The 14,064-nt window shown below is 35.9% G+C and overlaps 1 protein-coding gene across 1 annotated transcript; it reads right to left on the reverse strand.

Moving 5' to 3' along the window:
* Positions 1–640: 640 nt before the first annotated feature.
* On the reverse strand, positions 641–10,420 carry LOC105115465 (type II inositol 1,4,5-trisphosphate 5-phosphatase FRA3-like). Its single transcript, XM_011012392.1, has 11 exons — positions 9,321–10,420; positions 8,977–9,229; positions 5,781–6,588; positions 5,004–5,128; positions 4,444–4,528; positions 3,235–3,397; positions 3,098–3,138; positions 2,742–3,009; positions 2,364–2,487; positions 1,763–2,123; positions 641–1,277 (listed from the first exon to the last, which is right to left on the reverse strand). Exons 1-11 carry the CDS (start codon positions 10,078–10,080, stop codon positions 918–920), a joined length of 3,348 nt encoding a protein of 1,115 aa, XP_011010694.1. The 5' UTR covers positions 10,081–10,420; the 3' UTR covers positions 641–917.
* Between the last annotated feature and the right edge of the window lie 3,644 nt (positions 10,421–14,064).

Consider the following 14,064-nt stretch of genomic DNA (forward strand, 5'->3'; position numbering starts at 1 on the left):
CATGGACTGTACTATTGAATTGATTGATTGATTACTCGAGACGTACGTGTGTGCGTGTGTGTGCGTGTGTGAAAGCCTTTCTTTCAAATTAACTTGCAAAAATCGTAGCGTGAAAACATCTTGTACGTTCAAATTAAGTTAATCTCTTATTATTCCATCGGGACCATGGGGTTTGAAGTCAAGAAATGCAAATCACGCGAGCCTAAACTACCTGTTTCTCAGCCAACTAAAGAGCAGTTGAGGACAATTTTCATGGTGTCCGATATCAACAAGGACGGTCTTCTCAGCAAGAAAGAGCTAAAGTAAGCCTTCAGTCGTCTGGGTGCAGAGATCCCTGCCTTTAGAACCTCCTGTGGGCTCCACCATGCCGATGCCTACCATGATGGGGTTGTAGACAAGAATGAATTGGATGATCTCATCAAATATGCTTGCATATATGTGTGTGGTTTGCCGTGGCATTATCTGGGGAAAAAATAAATAAATAAAACTTATTTTCTGTATCTTTTTCAGAAGAGATGGTTCTCCCTGAATGTGAAGATCAATCCAATAGCAAGATGGGTATTTTATTATTATATGGAGCTCCAGCGCTTTTAGATTTGCAAGTAAAACTACAGGCCCATTGAAATTGATCCACGCATCATTTATTCAAGAACGATGCCTCATATTGATCTTTTTCAATTGAGAACTAAATTAAAAAGAAGAACAACGCAAATATTCAGACTCGCCTCAAAAACTGAAGAGACAAAAAATTAGCATTGGATCAAACTGAAAGAAAAAACTATTTACAAGCACTCAACTTGTAAAAGCAATGAAAGCAAGAAGGCTTATGTTATTTACACGAAGAAGATTGTAAAAAATGGAGAAGGGAGAACAACTCGTCGGTGCTTTGCCATTCAACAACTGCAAATGATTTCCATTTATGGACTCCGCAAGTTACGCAGGTGGCTGACCACATCATAGGAACTGCTAAGATGTTGGTAATCAGCCCGGTGAAGAAGATTTCCTTGGACTTGCTCCGAGCCATTAGGTCTTGGGTCAAGTTGTGCTGTTTGCGATGAACAGCAGTGGCGCACACGTATCCGGTGGTTTCTTGTCTCATTTGTGTTGCAAGTTCCACGAACTTTCACCACCAATATAGCTTCCTTGTCTCTGGTGTCTTCACACCATGAATTTTGAGGGACACCATCAAGAAAGACTTCCAAAGTGGGGAAATCTTCAAGATGAATTGACACCTCGGCAATATGGCCTGGTTTAATTATACCAGCTGCTGGAGTGACCTGATTCAAATTGCACAAATTTTGAAATGCTCAAAGCGGTTCTCTTGATCACCTATAATAGGTATAAGGGCGTGCTTATCAAGTGAAATCGAATGGTCATTAGTGCTGTGTGTGCAAGCAATTGGATTTATCTTTACCGCACCGCCCCTTATTTTCACTGGCACTGATCAATAACCAATCCATTATAAACAAATTAGACTCAAATTCAATGTTGAGGAGGACAAGCTCCTCCTTTGAGCCTCATAGGCAGGTTTGGTTTATGATAGCACGGAATGGTACAGCAGAATCCATCCAGCCGATCCCAATTAGTTTGGGGTCAAGGCTCTGTTGTTTATAAACGAGGTGGACATTTTTACGGTCTCCCTTATTTTTTTTGAAAGATCAAGATCAATATGATCTGGTATCCAGCAAAATGGCCCAAATAACGGGTAAAAGGAACAATTAAAGTTATTAGAGTATATTTTTCTGTGAAGCAGGGAACTTACCTCAAGCCATTGCGGAAAGCCATAGGAACCTCTTGGATGATGATCTGATGCTTGTCCATTCTCATCAATTATAGACTGGCCTTCACAAATAATTTCGAACAAGGCATCATTTTGCCCACATTTATTTGTGATGCGCAAAATTGTTGTATCCTGGTTTTGAAGGATTATGTTGTTTGTGCTGACAATAGTTTCTGGAATCTTTCTTAGTTTATCAATTATGCATCTAATTTCCACACTTGATTTCATAATGTCTCCAAACTCTTGTCTCCTCACAGACTCATCAACTCGAGCAATATCAACACTGAATATGCAACGAACAGGCTTGTGATCACTGTCGGTTACATCCATGCAAGCATCATACCTATACAATAGATAGCAAGTTATAGACATGTGTATGTGGACGCACGCGGCCGGGCATGTACTTTTCCCTAAAGTGATATTATTTCCCTATGATGCAAGTGGACAAACTAGCTAATGCTCGGGTAAATGCAGACATTGTCTAGGCAAAGGATGAGTCTTAGTTAATCAACGCAAATTTATCTTCTAGCAGGTATATCTTTATTCCCTGTACACATCAGAAAACCTTACCAAGAAAACTTACTGAGATATCAAAGAAACAACAGGGCAGTCTAAGCAGCATTCAGATACATGAGCTGACCGGCTATCACGATATAGTACCCTGTCACACCAGGCAGGGATGCGCTTCTTTTCACCTGAATCATACCCTGCAGGTAGTTACAGCAGTTAAAAGTTATGGAACTTCTGACTATCCATAACATAAAAGGAGGAAAAAGATACTGTAGCCTATTGATACCCCCCTCTCTCCCAAGGGGTTCTCAATCTGATTTATTACTCATGGTTACCTACACAAATCATATACTTAACGAAACATCCAAAGGAGATCAATTAGCAACCAATTCCTGCCTCAATAATCCAAGTGAGTTGACCCAGAAATCTCCATAATGTACAGCAAGCATACCTGCTAAACCAGGTTGGTGCTTTTCAAACTTGTATGTGGGAGGAAATCTAATAACTGCTTCGCGCATTCCTTGGAACACTTTTCCAACTCCCATTTCTGTTCGGAGCTGGTCCTTTTCTCTAAGCCAATCAAAGCTTCTCTGAGACACAAAATCCCTTGCTTCGTCATAAGATATACCATCAAGCCGATAATTAAAATCGCCAAGAAATATGACCATGTCTGCCTCTGATAACTCGGGTATTCCTTCGGGAGAGTGACCACCCATAACCTAAACGTGCATGCCAAGTAAATGAAAACATATATAGAACGCAACATAAAGTCAACCTAGCTGCTCATCATTAGATGCATATACATACGTTGGCACCACGAGGAATTTGGACTGCAGATGAAGTGCCAGCTGCAAAAGAAAGGAGCAATGGCAATGCAGTTCTATAAACAAGTCAAAATAAATAGCAGACACTCAAGCAAGACAAGAGCAGGTATGATACCATACCGGCTGCAGCATTGAAGTTAGATGGTCGGACAAAGGTCATTGTCCGATATACATGGTCAAAATCAGCATTGCGACGATTGACTGCTTCTAAATGTGCTGCAAAGTGACAATTAATGAAGCACATTACCCGGTCATATACCCTAATCCTCAAACCAACAGCACCCTGCACAGTCAACAATTAGCCACACCAATAAAAAGAATAGTTCGAGAAGGCATGCTAATAAAAAGCAAAGCAGTGTAAAGAAAAGATTTGTGAGGTTGTTACAACTTGAATCCAAGATATCCAATTGATAAGTGAAAAAATATTTTTTTTCCCCCTTTAAACAGGTAACTTTAATCAGGCAAAGACAAACACAGTTCCTGAAAATAATGCACGGGCAGAACAGGCAAAACTGTAATTGCTCCACAGAAAGAATAAACAATCATTTGGGCATGGGATATGGTAATAGAACACATGGAGAACGGGAAGCAGAGTAATTTCCACTACTGTGTAGTTGTTGCCTGTTATGCTGCCATTAATTCTGTATTAACAGAGAACCTATAAACTATAAAACCTCAGCAGCCGTACTAGTAGCTATATATATCAAAATTTCTTCCTTGAATAATGTGATGGTTTATCTCTACATGTCCAGCTCATTCACAGATAATGTTCCTTGTCAATGTTAATTGTCATCCATTGCAGTTTTGCAGGTCCCATGGTCATTGGTGATTGGAGAGAATTTGAGAAAACAAGCTTTTCTTGAGTATTCCGATGGTTTATAATCACGTGATTAGAGAAAGATCTCGATCTGTTCATTTATTTATTTTTTTGTATTTATTACTTTTATTTTGTCACATGGGATTTGTTTTGTTGACATATTTATTTTCTTATACTAACGAGTACTTATAATTTTTATATTAAGTGGGGTGCATTTACATTATTATAAGAAAGGAGGTTATATTTTTCTTTGTATTCATGAATTCTTTTTTACAATGCAGATGTTTTGTGATTCTTACAAACAATTTCTTTTTGAAAATGTTAAGAGATAAAATAAAATAAAATAATGTAAGTGGAGGTCGATCCACTAAAACTTCTAATTATACATTAAGTTGTATTTAATTTAATTATTAAGATTTAAACAGGTAACTTTCATCAGGCAAAGACAAAGACAGTTCCTGAAAATAATGCAGGGGCAGAGTTGGTAGAAAGCAAAACATGGAAAGGCATACCTTATTACCAATTGCACGCCCAAAGCCGCACGGAACTGCAGCAGCATCAACATCCCCGACATGAGCTTTAAGATTATTTCTAACCCTGCCATGCAATTATTCAATTATCAGAACCAAGATAGCTATCAAGAGCTGAGAGGAATGAGATTTAATAGAAAAGTTGCACATGCCTAAGCTAGAACTGGAACATAAAGTTACAGAGGGCTGACAATACAATTAAATTGAATCAAGTTATTATGTGGATTCCATTTCAGGACCAAATTAAGCAGCCTCACTGCATACACCCTTCACCACAACCAAAGAAATAAACCCAAAGAAATAAAAGGGTAAACATAAAAAGGAAAAATGAAAAGGGCTCATATTCCAATCCTATAATAATAGCCTTCTAGCGAGCACATTTCTTTTATACATGCAGATATGCCGATCTAACATGATGAACTCACTTGAAATATGATTTATAACAATGAAATCATCAATTTTATCCAGCCATACAAACATCCATTGATGATAAACACTAAAGGCCTAATTTCATATTTTTATCATAATCCATAGATACTGACCACATGGCAATCAGCAAGCCTGCTAGCTGCCTAGAACCAGCACGTTCAAATGTTGACCCTTCATCCAATGTTTTGCCAATCGTATCCAGCCACCATTGCCCAGCAGAACTGCCCTCCAGTCCAACCTGCAGTTGAAAGGAAAAAAAAAATAGCATGAGACAGCAAAATAGGTGAGAGAAGAAAAGCAAGGGTAATTATAATATAAGCATAATCATAAAAGAGAATGTTGATATAAGAAGTTTAACAGCATTGCTTTCATTCCAATTATCCTTGCTTTCATTTATTTGAGGAAAAGTCATTTACAACCAGCATATCAAAAATAATATAGACAACTTTCATTGTGATGGCCGCCTAGCAAATCACCCCACATTGCCCTATCCTAAAGCATGTTCACAGTGAACATCTGTCATGCATTTTATTCATTGCCCAACCAGCATATTAATGCATTTTATTCATTCCATCATGTACTTTTCCAAAGTTTCCAACTATTATTAAAGCTGAGACTAAAATTATTAACTTTTTCAAAGATATTCAACCCATAAAAACAACTTAACACCATCATTATATCACCTGCAACAGCTGTTTTATTATATCTTGAAACAAAACAAAAAAGCAAAAAAACTCGACCAAGCTATTAGAGTTCTCAATGTCATTTCTGTAAATTGATTAGGAGAGAAAAGGTCCCTTCAGTAGCACGCAGAAAAAAATTTTGAGGGCCACGCAAACAAAAACTCTTTAATAACATACTAGCCAAGTTTAATAATGGAGATGTCTTACAGTTTCCTTAGCTGCAGACATTGCAAGAACACCAGCACCCATCTCAACTTCTTGCAACCCAACAACAACAATGTCAACATCCCCAGCAGCAGAACCTAACCAGGACACAAGTGAGTCTTGCAAAGCTCTTCCTTGTGCTACATTCCATGTACCAGCCAATATTTTTAAATTCTCTATCCTTGTATACAAAAATTCTTTTCCAGCTAACTCTGAACGCAGTATGCCGTCAAGGGGTCCTGGAGACATGACATTCCATCCACGTATACCGCCATGATTAGCCAGAGTAAAAACATAGCTACCCCCAACAGCCATTTTTATTACTTGACTGCTGTGAGCCACCCATCCTCCAAGCAGATTACCCTCAAGGTCTAACACCTGAACAGTGCCACTTGCATAACCAACCCATATTTGCAAACCAAATGTACACAAGCACTGAACAGCAACAGGATGATACTGGAAATCTTGCAAACGATTGCCATTTCCATCCCATTGCACAAGCGAGCCATTTGCACACCCAGTCCAAATCATTCCATCTGTTGTTATAATTAGCGCTTCCGTTCTCCTATTATCATCTCCAAATCCACCTTTTACAGCCACTCGACGAACAGCATCAGCCGCTCCCATTATAGCATTACGTGAACGCTGAAGGAAACCGAATGAAGTTTGCATTTTCTCTTTCTTTGAACCAGCAACAATTTTCATCTTGATATCATCTTCAAAGGTTAAGTCCTGTCCTGACAACATGTCCAGTCTTTCAATCTGACCATCTATATTGAACATTTTCAGCAACTCCCTAGTGTGTGCATCCCTGCAAAATAGATGTCTCCCCGTAATTCAACCTTAATTAGTAAAACATAAGAAATCTTAATGAAAAATAAAATATCCAACTCCTCTCCAACCCAAAAATAAATAAACAAAGAAAGAAACTGACATAGGTCCCCATATCCAACTAAATCGGTGCTACCCAAAGTAACTAAAAAGGAAAGATCCCCAAAACACAATGAAGACTGGGTGAAACCATCAGTTCCTACTAAATCAGGAAACAGAATCATGAGAAAAGAGTCAAAATAATACATCCAGTGTGCCTCTTCTCTGTCTGCCTTTTAGCTGACAAGACACCATGTCTCCCTTGCATGGTATCCTATTCTCAACACCTAGCAACCACTGCAACTAGTCACTTATTTGGTATTGAAGTTTTGTTAAGTTGTTAAAGTAAATTGATTTGTCACTTCTATTCGCATAAGAATGCAAACACCACAGAAATGACAAAGTTACATGCAAAAATAAGATTGAAGAATCATTAGTTGGAACTTAAAGAAGACAAGCAATGCCCACCTCAGGAAGTAGATGTAGCAATTCTAGTTTGTTAACAGATAGCCATGCAATTTGAAGTTTTATGACAACATAGCTAAATGCAAAATCCCACTCCAGATAGGAAGAAGGATTCGAGGAGAATGTATTATTTCAGGATTGCTGTAGGGTTTCAGTTTGGTAGCTGAACAAGGTCCTGGCTACACAGCAAAAAGAAATTCTTCATACTAGCTCTGTCTCTACAGAGAACTGAGAAAGTCGACATCATTTCATCTTACTCTCTGAATTCTATCATTGGTAGAAACACCTCAGATTTGTATTCTATTTGGCTACTCTCAAGGCCATTCTCCATTCACACTGCATACAGCCAACATGAACATAGAGAACAAGGTGCCAAAAGGGCTGACGAAGTTCCAATTGTAACACCCCAAAATTTGCATTTGACTGTAATTGATGGTTTCTTTAGAATAATGTAAGATTAGAGAAAATTAGGGGACAAAAGTCAAAGAACTAAAGAAAAGAAGGTTCAAAATGCAATTACTAACTTAACTAGGTGAATTAGGATAAGTTTTGCATGATTAAGAAGGTGAAAGAGGACAAGTTTTGGCATGCCATGCTTATGAGGTGTCAAAAGGAAGGTAGAGATGTGCTTTCCTTCAAAATTTTCAGGACTAACTACATCTTTTTCTTCCATTTCTTGAACCTAAGAGAGAGCTAAACACTATCCTACAAACTAACACTACCAAACCATAAATTCCAAGAACAAATTGTGAAGTATTAGGGCTTAGATTCGATAGAATTGTTAGGAAACAAACCAAAGATAGATTGTGAGGTTATAAAAGGAAAGGAAAGAAAGTAAGGGAAAATGGGCTAAAGCTTAAGGTGAGTGATTACATTGATAAGTACGTACAAATCCTATTGTTTTAGATGCTTTTATGCATGAAGAATTTCTTTAAATGTTTGCTGGATTTTCAGAATATAAATGTATAACCTTAGTTTTCAATGGAAACTTCATATGATAGTTGCTAAATAAGCGTGTGATTGTGAAAGATCGAAGTATGATGTGATCTTTTAAAAAGCTATGTTTTAGCCCAAATATTGTGTTGATATAACTGCACATGATATGTGAAAAGAGTAAAGCTTTCTTTAAATGAAATTGTGGCCACCTATATGCTACATATGAAGATGTAAAATATAAGTGAATGATCAAGACAGGACAACAAGATGTCATGTTAGTTTATTTACTGGACAGCAAGACAACAAGATGTCATATAAGTTTGTTTACTGGACATCAGGGTGCGTATGCTTATAAATACATGTTTGGTTGAGAAATTTAATTGTTTAGGTAACAATAAGAAGCAATTAGAGAGGTTGGTTTACTTAGCTAACTAAAAGCACAATTCTAAAGTGAATACAATTAAAGATACTAACTAAGATGCATTACCAAAGTAATTAGGAGAGGGGTGTGACACCAAAACGATGCCATGAGATAATGCACAAGCCCTAGGATCCGTAAGTTTCTTGTGAATAAACACAGACAGAAATTTTCAAGCTATAGTTCTAATATTGGAAAAAAGAGACCATATCAAGATAAACATTGATCAAAACATGATGCGTTATTTTCATTCTTTGTTTTTTTCTACGGATCAAGTGTTAATATTTTTCCCGTATACAAGTGTCAAACCATGTCATTTTTAAGACATTATGTATTTGACTAGAACTTCTAAAACCAGTTTCAAAGCATATTCAACATTTTAAAAACCATACCATCGTAGTGAAGTTTCTAAACTACCGTAAGACCAATGAGAGAGCAAACTTAGAAAAAATCATAATTAGATACTTCTAGCTACTTATCAAGCAAAAATAAAGTCAAATAAACACATACCACAATGCGAACGACAGGAACCCAGCACTCCAGACTTTAGCCCTAGAATTATCAGAAAGCAAGTATCTAACGTCGGAATTCAATACATTGCTGAATCCATTCATGGTCACTTGGTTCCTTATATCAATATATGACCTCTCCACTGACAGTGAGGCCATATGCCTCTCTTCTGCGGTAAATGAAAAGGCCCTTTCCAGATCTTCCCAAGGCCATATCTTAATAACCCCCCCTTCTGATCCCGACCATAAATCCCCTGGAATCAAAACACAAAATAAAATTCAATCAAAATACAACAATAAGAAAAACATCAATCCATAATTTTAAACCAGTGAGAACTGACCTACCATAACAAGTCATGATCATGGTCATGACTGGCCCGCGATGTGCCATCCAAGACAAGACCTCCTTGACACGACTTCGATCCAACCCTGGACCTGTATCCATTTTCCAACAACGAATTCTACCATCTCTATGTCCACTCCAAACAACTCGACTCCCTTCATCACCGACCAAACACGTAACGCCCGAACCCCAATTCGACGCCACGGACTCCTTGAACGGCGCCGTTTCATCACTCCCGCCGTACATTTCCTTCAATTCCCAGACCTGAACAGCGCCGTTTTCTCTCCCACCCCATACTTGCGTCTCGGTAGTTACAATCGTCCTCAAAAACCGACCGGTTTGAGATTCTCTCAACGGATGTGGCCGAATTTCAAGACTTGGTGGACGGTCTGGGTGAACCGCAGCTCGAACTGGGATGCGGAAAATTCCGGTTCCCCCTCCTTTGCCAATGAATTCTGGTAAAGCCGGAGTTTTGTGTCTGTGGGAAACACTTTCGTTGTTGTTAGAGCTACTATTACTGTTGTTATTGGAGAGTTTTCGGTCGAGGAACTGGATCATGTAATCTAGGCGTTTAGTGGAGGCTTCCAGGGAGGGATCGGCATTGGAGGACTGTAGATCATCGTCGGAGTCGGAGGAGGATGGTGAGGAGGAAAAGTAACGGTCGAAGATCTTTGGTGTTCGGAGCGGAGGTGATGACGAAGAAGCATCATCGCTGTTGGTTCGAGGAGATGGAGAGTGAAGGGAGAAAAAAACGTCGTCCATTTTTACTTTTCTTTTTATTTTTTAGAGAGATACTGGTGCTGCGGTTGGTTGCTTGAAAGTTATAACTGAAAGGAGAGGAGAGAATATAGGGGAATCGAGGTGAGGATGTTGCTGGGATTTTAAGATTTTAAGACACCGGAAAAAGAGATAGGGGACGCGAAGAACGGACCGTGAGGTGGTCACAAATTCACGATCCAGCGTGGTGATGCGGACTGTGTCACGACGCTGTGGTGTTTGGCAACCGTGGTGGACTGGTAGTTATTGATTTTTATACTGTTTTTTGAAGAAATAATTTAAAAAAAAAACACTGCTCCTAGCACGTTTGCAAACAGTTTTTTGGTGTCGCGGTGGTAACGGGAGATTAATGTTTTCCTTGTTTTTAGGTTTTTTCCCCTCAACGGTGAGGTTTTCTTGGCCGGTCAATTCCACTGAGGTCTGGTTGAATCTGAATCTGTTTAAAAACAAGGGGGAGGGGTATCGTCTCTTTGGAGTAGAATTTCGCTTGGACTTTGGTTGTGCTTGGGAGATCTTTTTTTTTTTTTTTTTTAAGTACTTTCAAAAAATATTTTTTGTTTAGGAAAGTATTAATTTTATATTTTTTAATATTTTATAAGGTTTTGATTTTATGATATCAAAAATAAAAAAAAATATCAAGAAAAACTGATACATTTTTAAACAAAAAAAAACATTTTATTTCGCAATTTTTAACACATTTCACGGGTGCCAGTGTGAGGATAAAAACCAGCGAGTGAATTTCATATGAGTTGAAATTCAAAAGAATCAAAGAGAGTAATGGGGTACTGGAATGTTGGGTAGCACTGTGTTCTGGTTCTGATTTAAAAAAAAAAACATGAGAATAAATATCCGATCATTATTAATGTTTTTGTAGTAATAAAATTAATTATAAAAATATTGAAATAATATGACTTAGTTGATTTGATGGGTTGAATATAACTTAAAAAGCCAATAAAAAATAATTTTACTCAAGGCAAAACTTATAAAAAAATATATTTAAAAACTAATAAATTTAATTGATTCATATCAAATTAAATTGACCTATTAAATTCATAGCGTAATTAAGATTATGATAACAAATTAAAATAAATTATAAAATTTTAATTTCAATCAACTTAATATTAAATATAAAATTAAAAAAATTAATAAAAAATATAACGAGTCAACATGTTATAACATATTGAATATATAATTTATGTCATGAGATTAGAATAATCCAATAAAAAATAAATAAAAATAATGTACGAAGATTAGTTAGTAAATATGATTCATAATTAATATAATGTTAAATAATAAAATTATAAAAAAATATTAATTAAAAAAAAACTATATTCACTTATAATAAAAATCATAAAATTAAAAAAATAACATAAAAAATAAATCACAAAACTCAATCTATAACACACATGAAAAAAAGCGCAATACCTTATAATAAATGGCGTATTGTGATATGACGTATTGTGATATGATGTATCACAAAAACAACATCTCTCTTCTTTCTTTATTGTCATTGTCAAATTTAATTTTTTGTTATTTTGTCTTGAAAATCTGACTTGAGTGTTCAAGTTGAACATTTTCAAAACTCTGAAAATGTAGGACTGTATAGTAATTATAAAAAAAGTTAAATGATATAAGATTTTTATTATAGTTTTAGACAAAAATTATAAAATATTATACCGATAAAATTTATATAGATATAATATGTAATTAAAAAAATAGTAAAGATATTATTTTTTTATTTTATATTTAAAAGTTATTTGCATATATTTTTTATGTTCAACGAGTAGGTAATTTCCGTGTTATTCTGGAGACGTGTAAGGTGTCTCTCAATAGTCGAATTTGGTTGTCCGTCATGTAAATATCCATATATATCCTTTATTGTATAATATGATCTATATAAATATATTATACTTGAATTGTTGTTGATAATTAATTATTTATATATATTTTTTTGAAAATTAAAATATATAATTACTCTTTATCTATTTATTGTTTTTAGTGGTTAGCATACCGAATGCTCATGGTTCCGACATGACCATCATGAGATTTAAAACATTTTTTATATTTAAAAATAATTTACATTAACATATTACAAAACAAGGTAAATATTCTAACAACTAACTTAGGTTGAAATAAACTTCCAACAGATTTATGTTAGGATCCTGGCCCAAAAAGCTAAAAATCATCCATGCTTATAGGTGACTGGTCTTGTTCTTGATTTTTTTCTAACTAGAAAAGAGAAGTAGAGTAAAAACCAGGTTTCTTACATGATCAGCTTTTTATCTATTTTTTAAATGAAACGAGTGCTCCACGGAAACAATTGCTGATCTAGTACACGTGATTCTAAAAGCTAAAACAAAACGTGCATTTTGTGGTTTTATCTACGCACTGTTTAAATGAAAAGTCAGATGTCTTTCCTTGCAAGGCACTTTCATCTACGCTGCTGCAATGTGTTTTTTAGCAAAATTTGATTTTTTATTATTTTAGATTAGTTTTTTTACTGGTTTATTCATATTAATTTTTTTTAAAAATCATTTCAATATATTTTTAAATAAAAAATAAAGGAAGATAACAAATACTACCGAATTCATCCAAGTCAGTCAGGACAAGTTGGGGGGGATCCAGCGAGGACGAAAAAGAAGATATCTCAATCAGTCCATATGGACTCAAATGTCCGGACATAGACTGGACCCGTCTCTTCGCCAAACAAACAAGAATATCGAGAAAGGAAACAAGAAAAACGGATTGAACTTCAAAATGGGAAAATAAGTGGATCCCCCAAATCATTCCGGTAGACAATAATGTGGGGCCGGGCCAGTGGGACAACGTGGGTGGTGTCAGGGATAGGACAGGGAGAACCAATAATACGATGCAACGACAACGACTATGCAGGTTTAGAAAATCCGAAAACGATATGAATTGTTATTGATGATAAATTTCCGTACGTGTGATTGGTCAACGACCATCCAATTTGTAGGCAAAGTTAGGTGTGAGTGCACACATGTTAAATAATTTCCACGTCTCTGGAAACACCCATTGCCTCGATCACACTAGGCCCAGCAGAGGCCCAGTATTTCTAATCTATATTACCCTGTAACCTCATACCATGAGCCTTCCTTCGATAATCAAACCGGAAGCCCAGCCCACTTGGTGAAAAGCTGAGACAAGTGTGGAACTTCATACTATGATCCTTCCTTCGCTAATCAAACTGGAAGCCCAGCCCACTTGGTGAAAAGATGAGATAAGTGCGGGCAGCCCACTTGGTGAAAAGGTCAGGTAAGTTCAGGTCGGGTTTCGCCTCTACATCTGCGCTTCATTTATTAGTGTGTGTTTGGATAGAAAGCAATTTGTGTTTTTTTTAATAAAAAATATGTTTTTATAGTTTTTTAAAGTATAGTTTGTGTTTAAAAGATATCATACATTTAACAAAAAACCACAACATCTCCTTGCCAAACACATTGTTAACGGCCAGGATCACTCATCATAGAGAATCAAGCTTGTTATAAAATTACTAGTTTATTATCCACCGTTGTCATTATAGCTTGGATTAAAAAAAATATGAAATCTAAAAAATAATATATAGATTGTGGAAGACTTTTCAGCATCTTCATTATACTATTAGAATAATTAATCCCACAAAATAATGTTAGAATTGTTCCCACACTATCTTTTTCACTAGCCAAATTTAATGAAAAAACTCAAGGGAGAAAAAAAATGTTATGTTTACCCTTGTCAATCTACCAATTCTACAATCTTATGCATAAACTGTATTGGGTTAGATTATTTTTTATTTAGTTATATAATATAAAGTATAAAATCTAATACTAAAATTTAATAAAAACATAACATTAAATAAAAAAAAAACCAATACGTATATATCTAACCTACCCACTTGAAGTCAGGTGGGTAGGTTACATATATATATATATATATATATATATATATATATATATAAAAAAAAAGAGAAGG

The sequence above is a fragment of the Populus euphratica genome, unplaced genomic scaffold, assembly GCF_000495115.2.
Source record: "Populus euphratica unplaced genomic scaffold, PopEup_1.0 scaffold1.1, whole genome shotgun sequence".
NCBI classification, from domain to species: Eukaryota; Viridiplantae; Streptophyta; class Magnoliopsida; order Malpighiales; family Salicaceae; genus Populus; species Populus euphratica.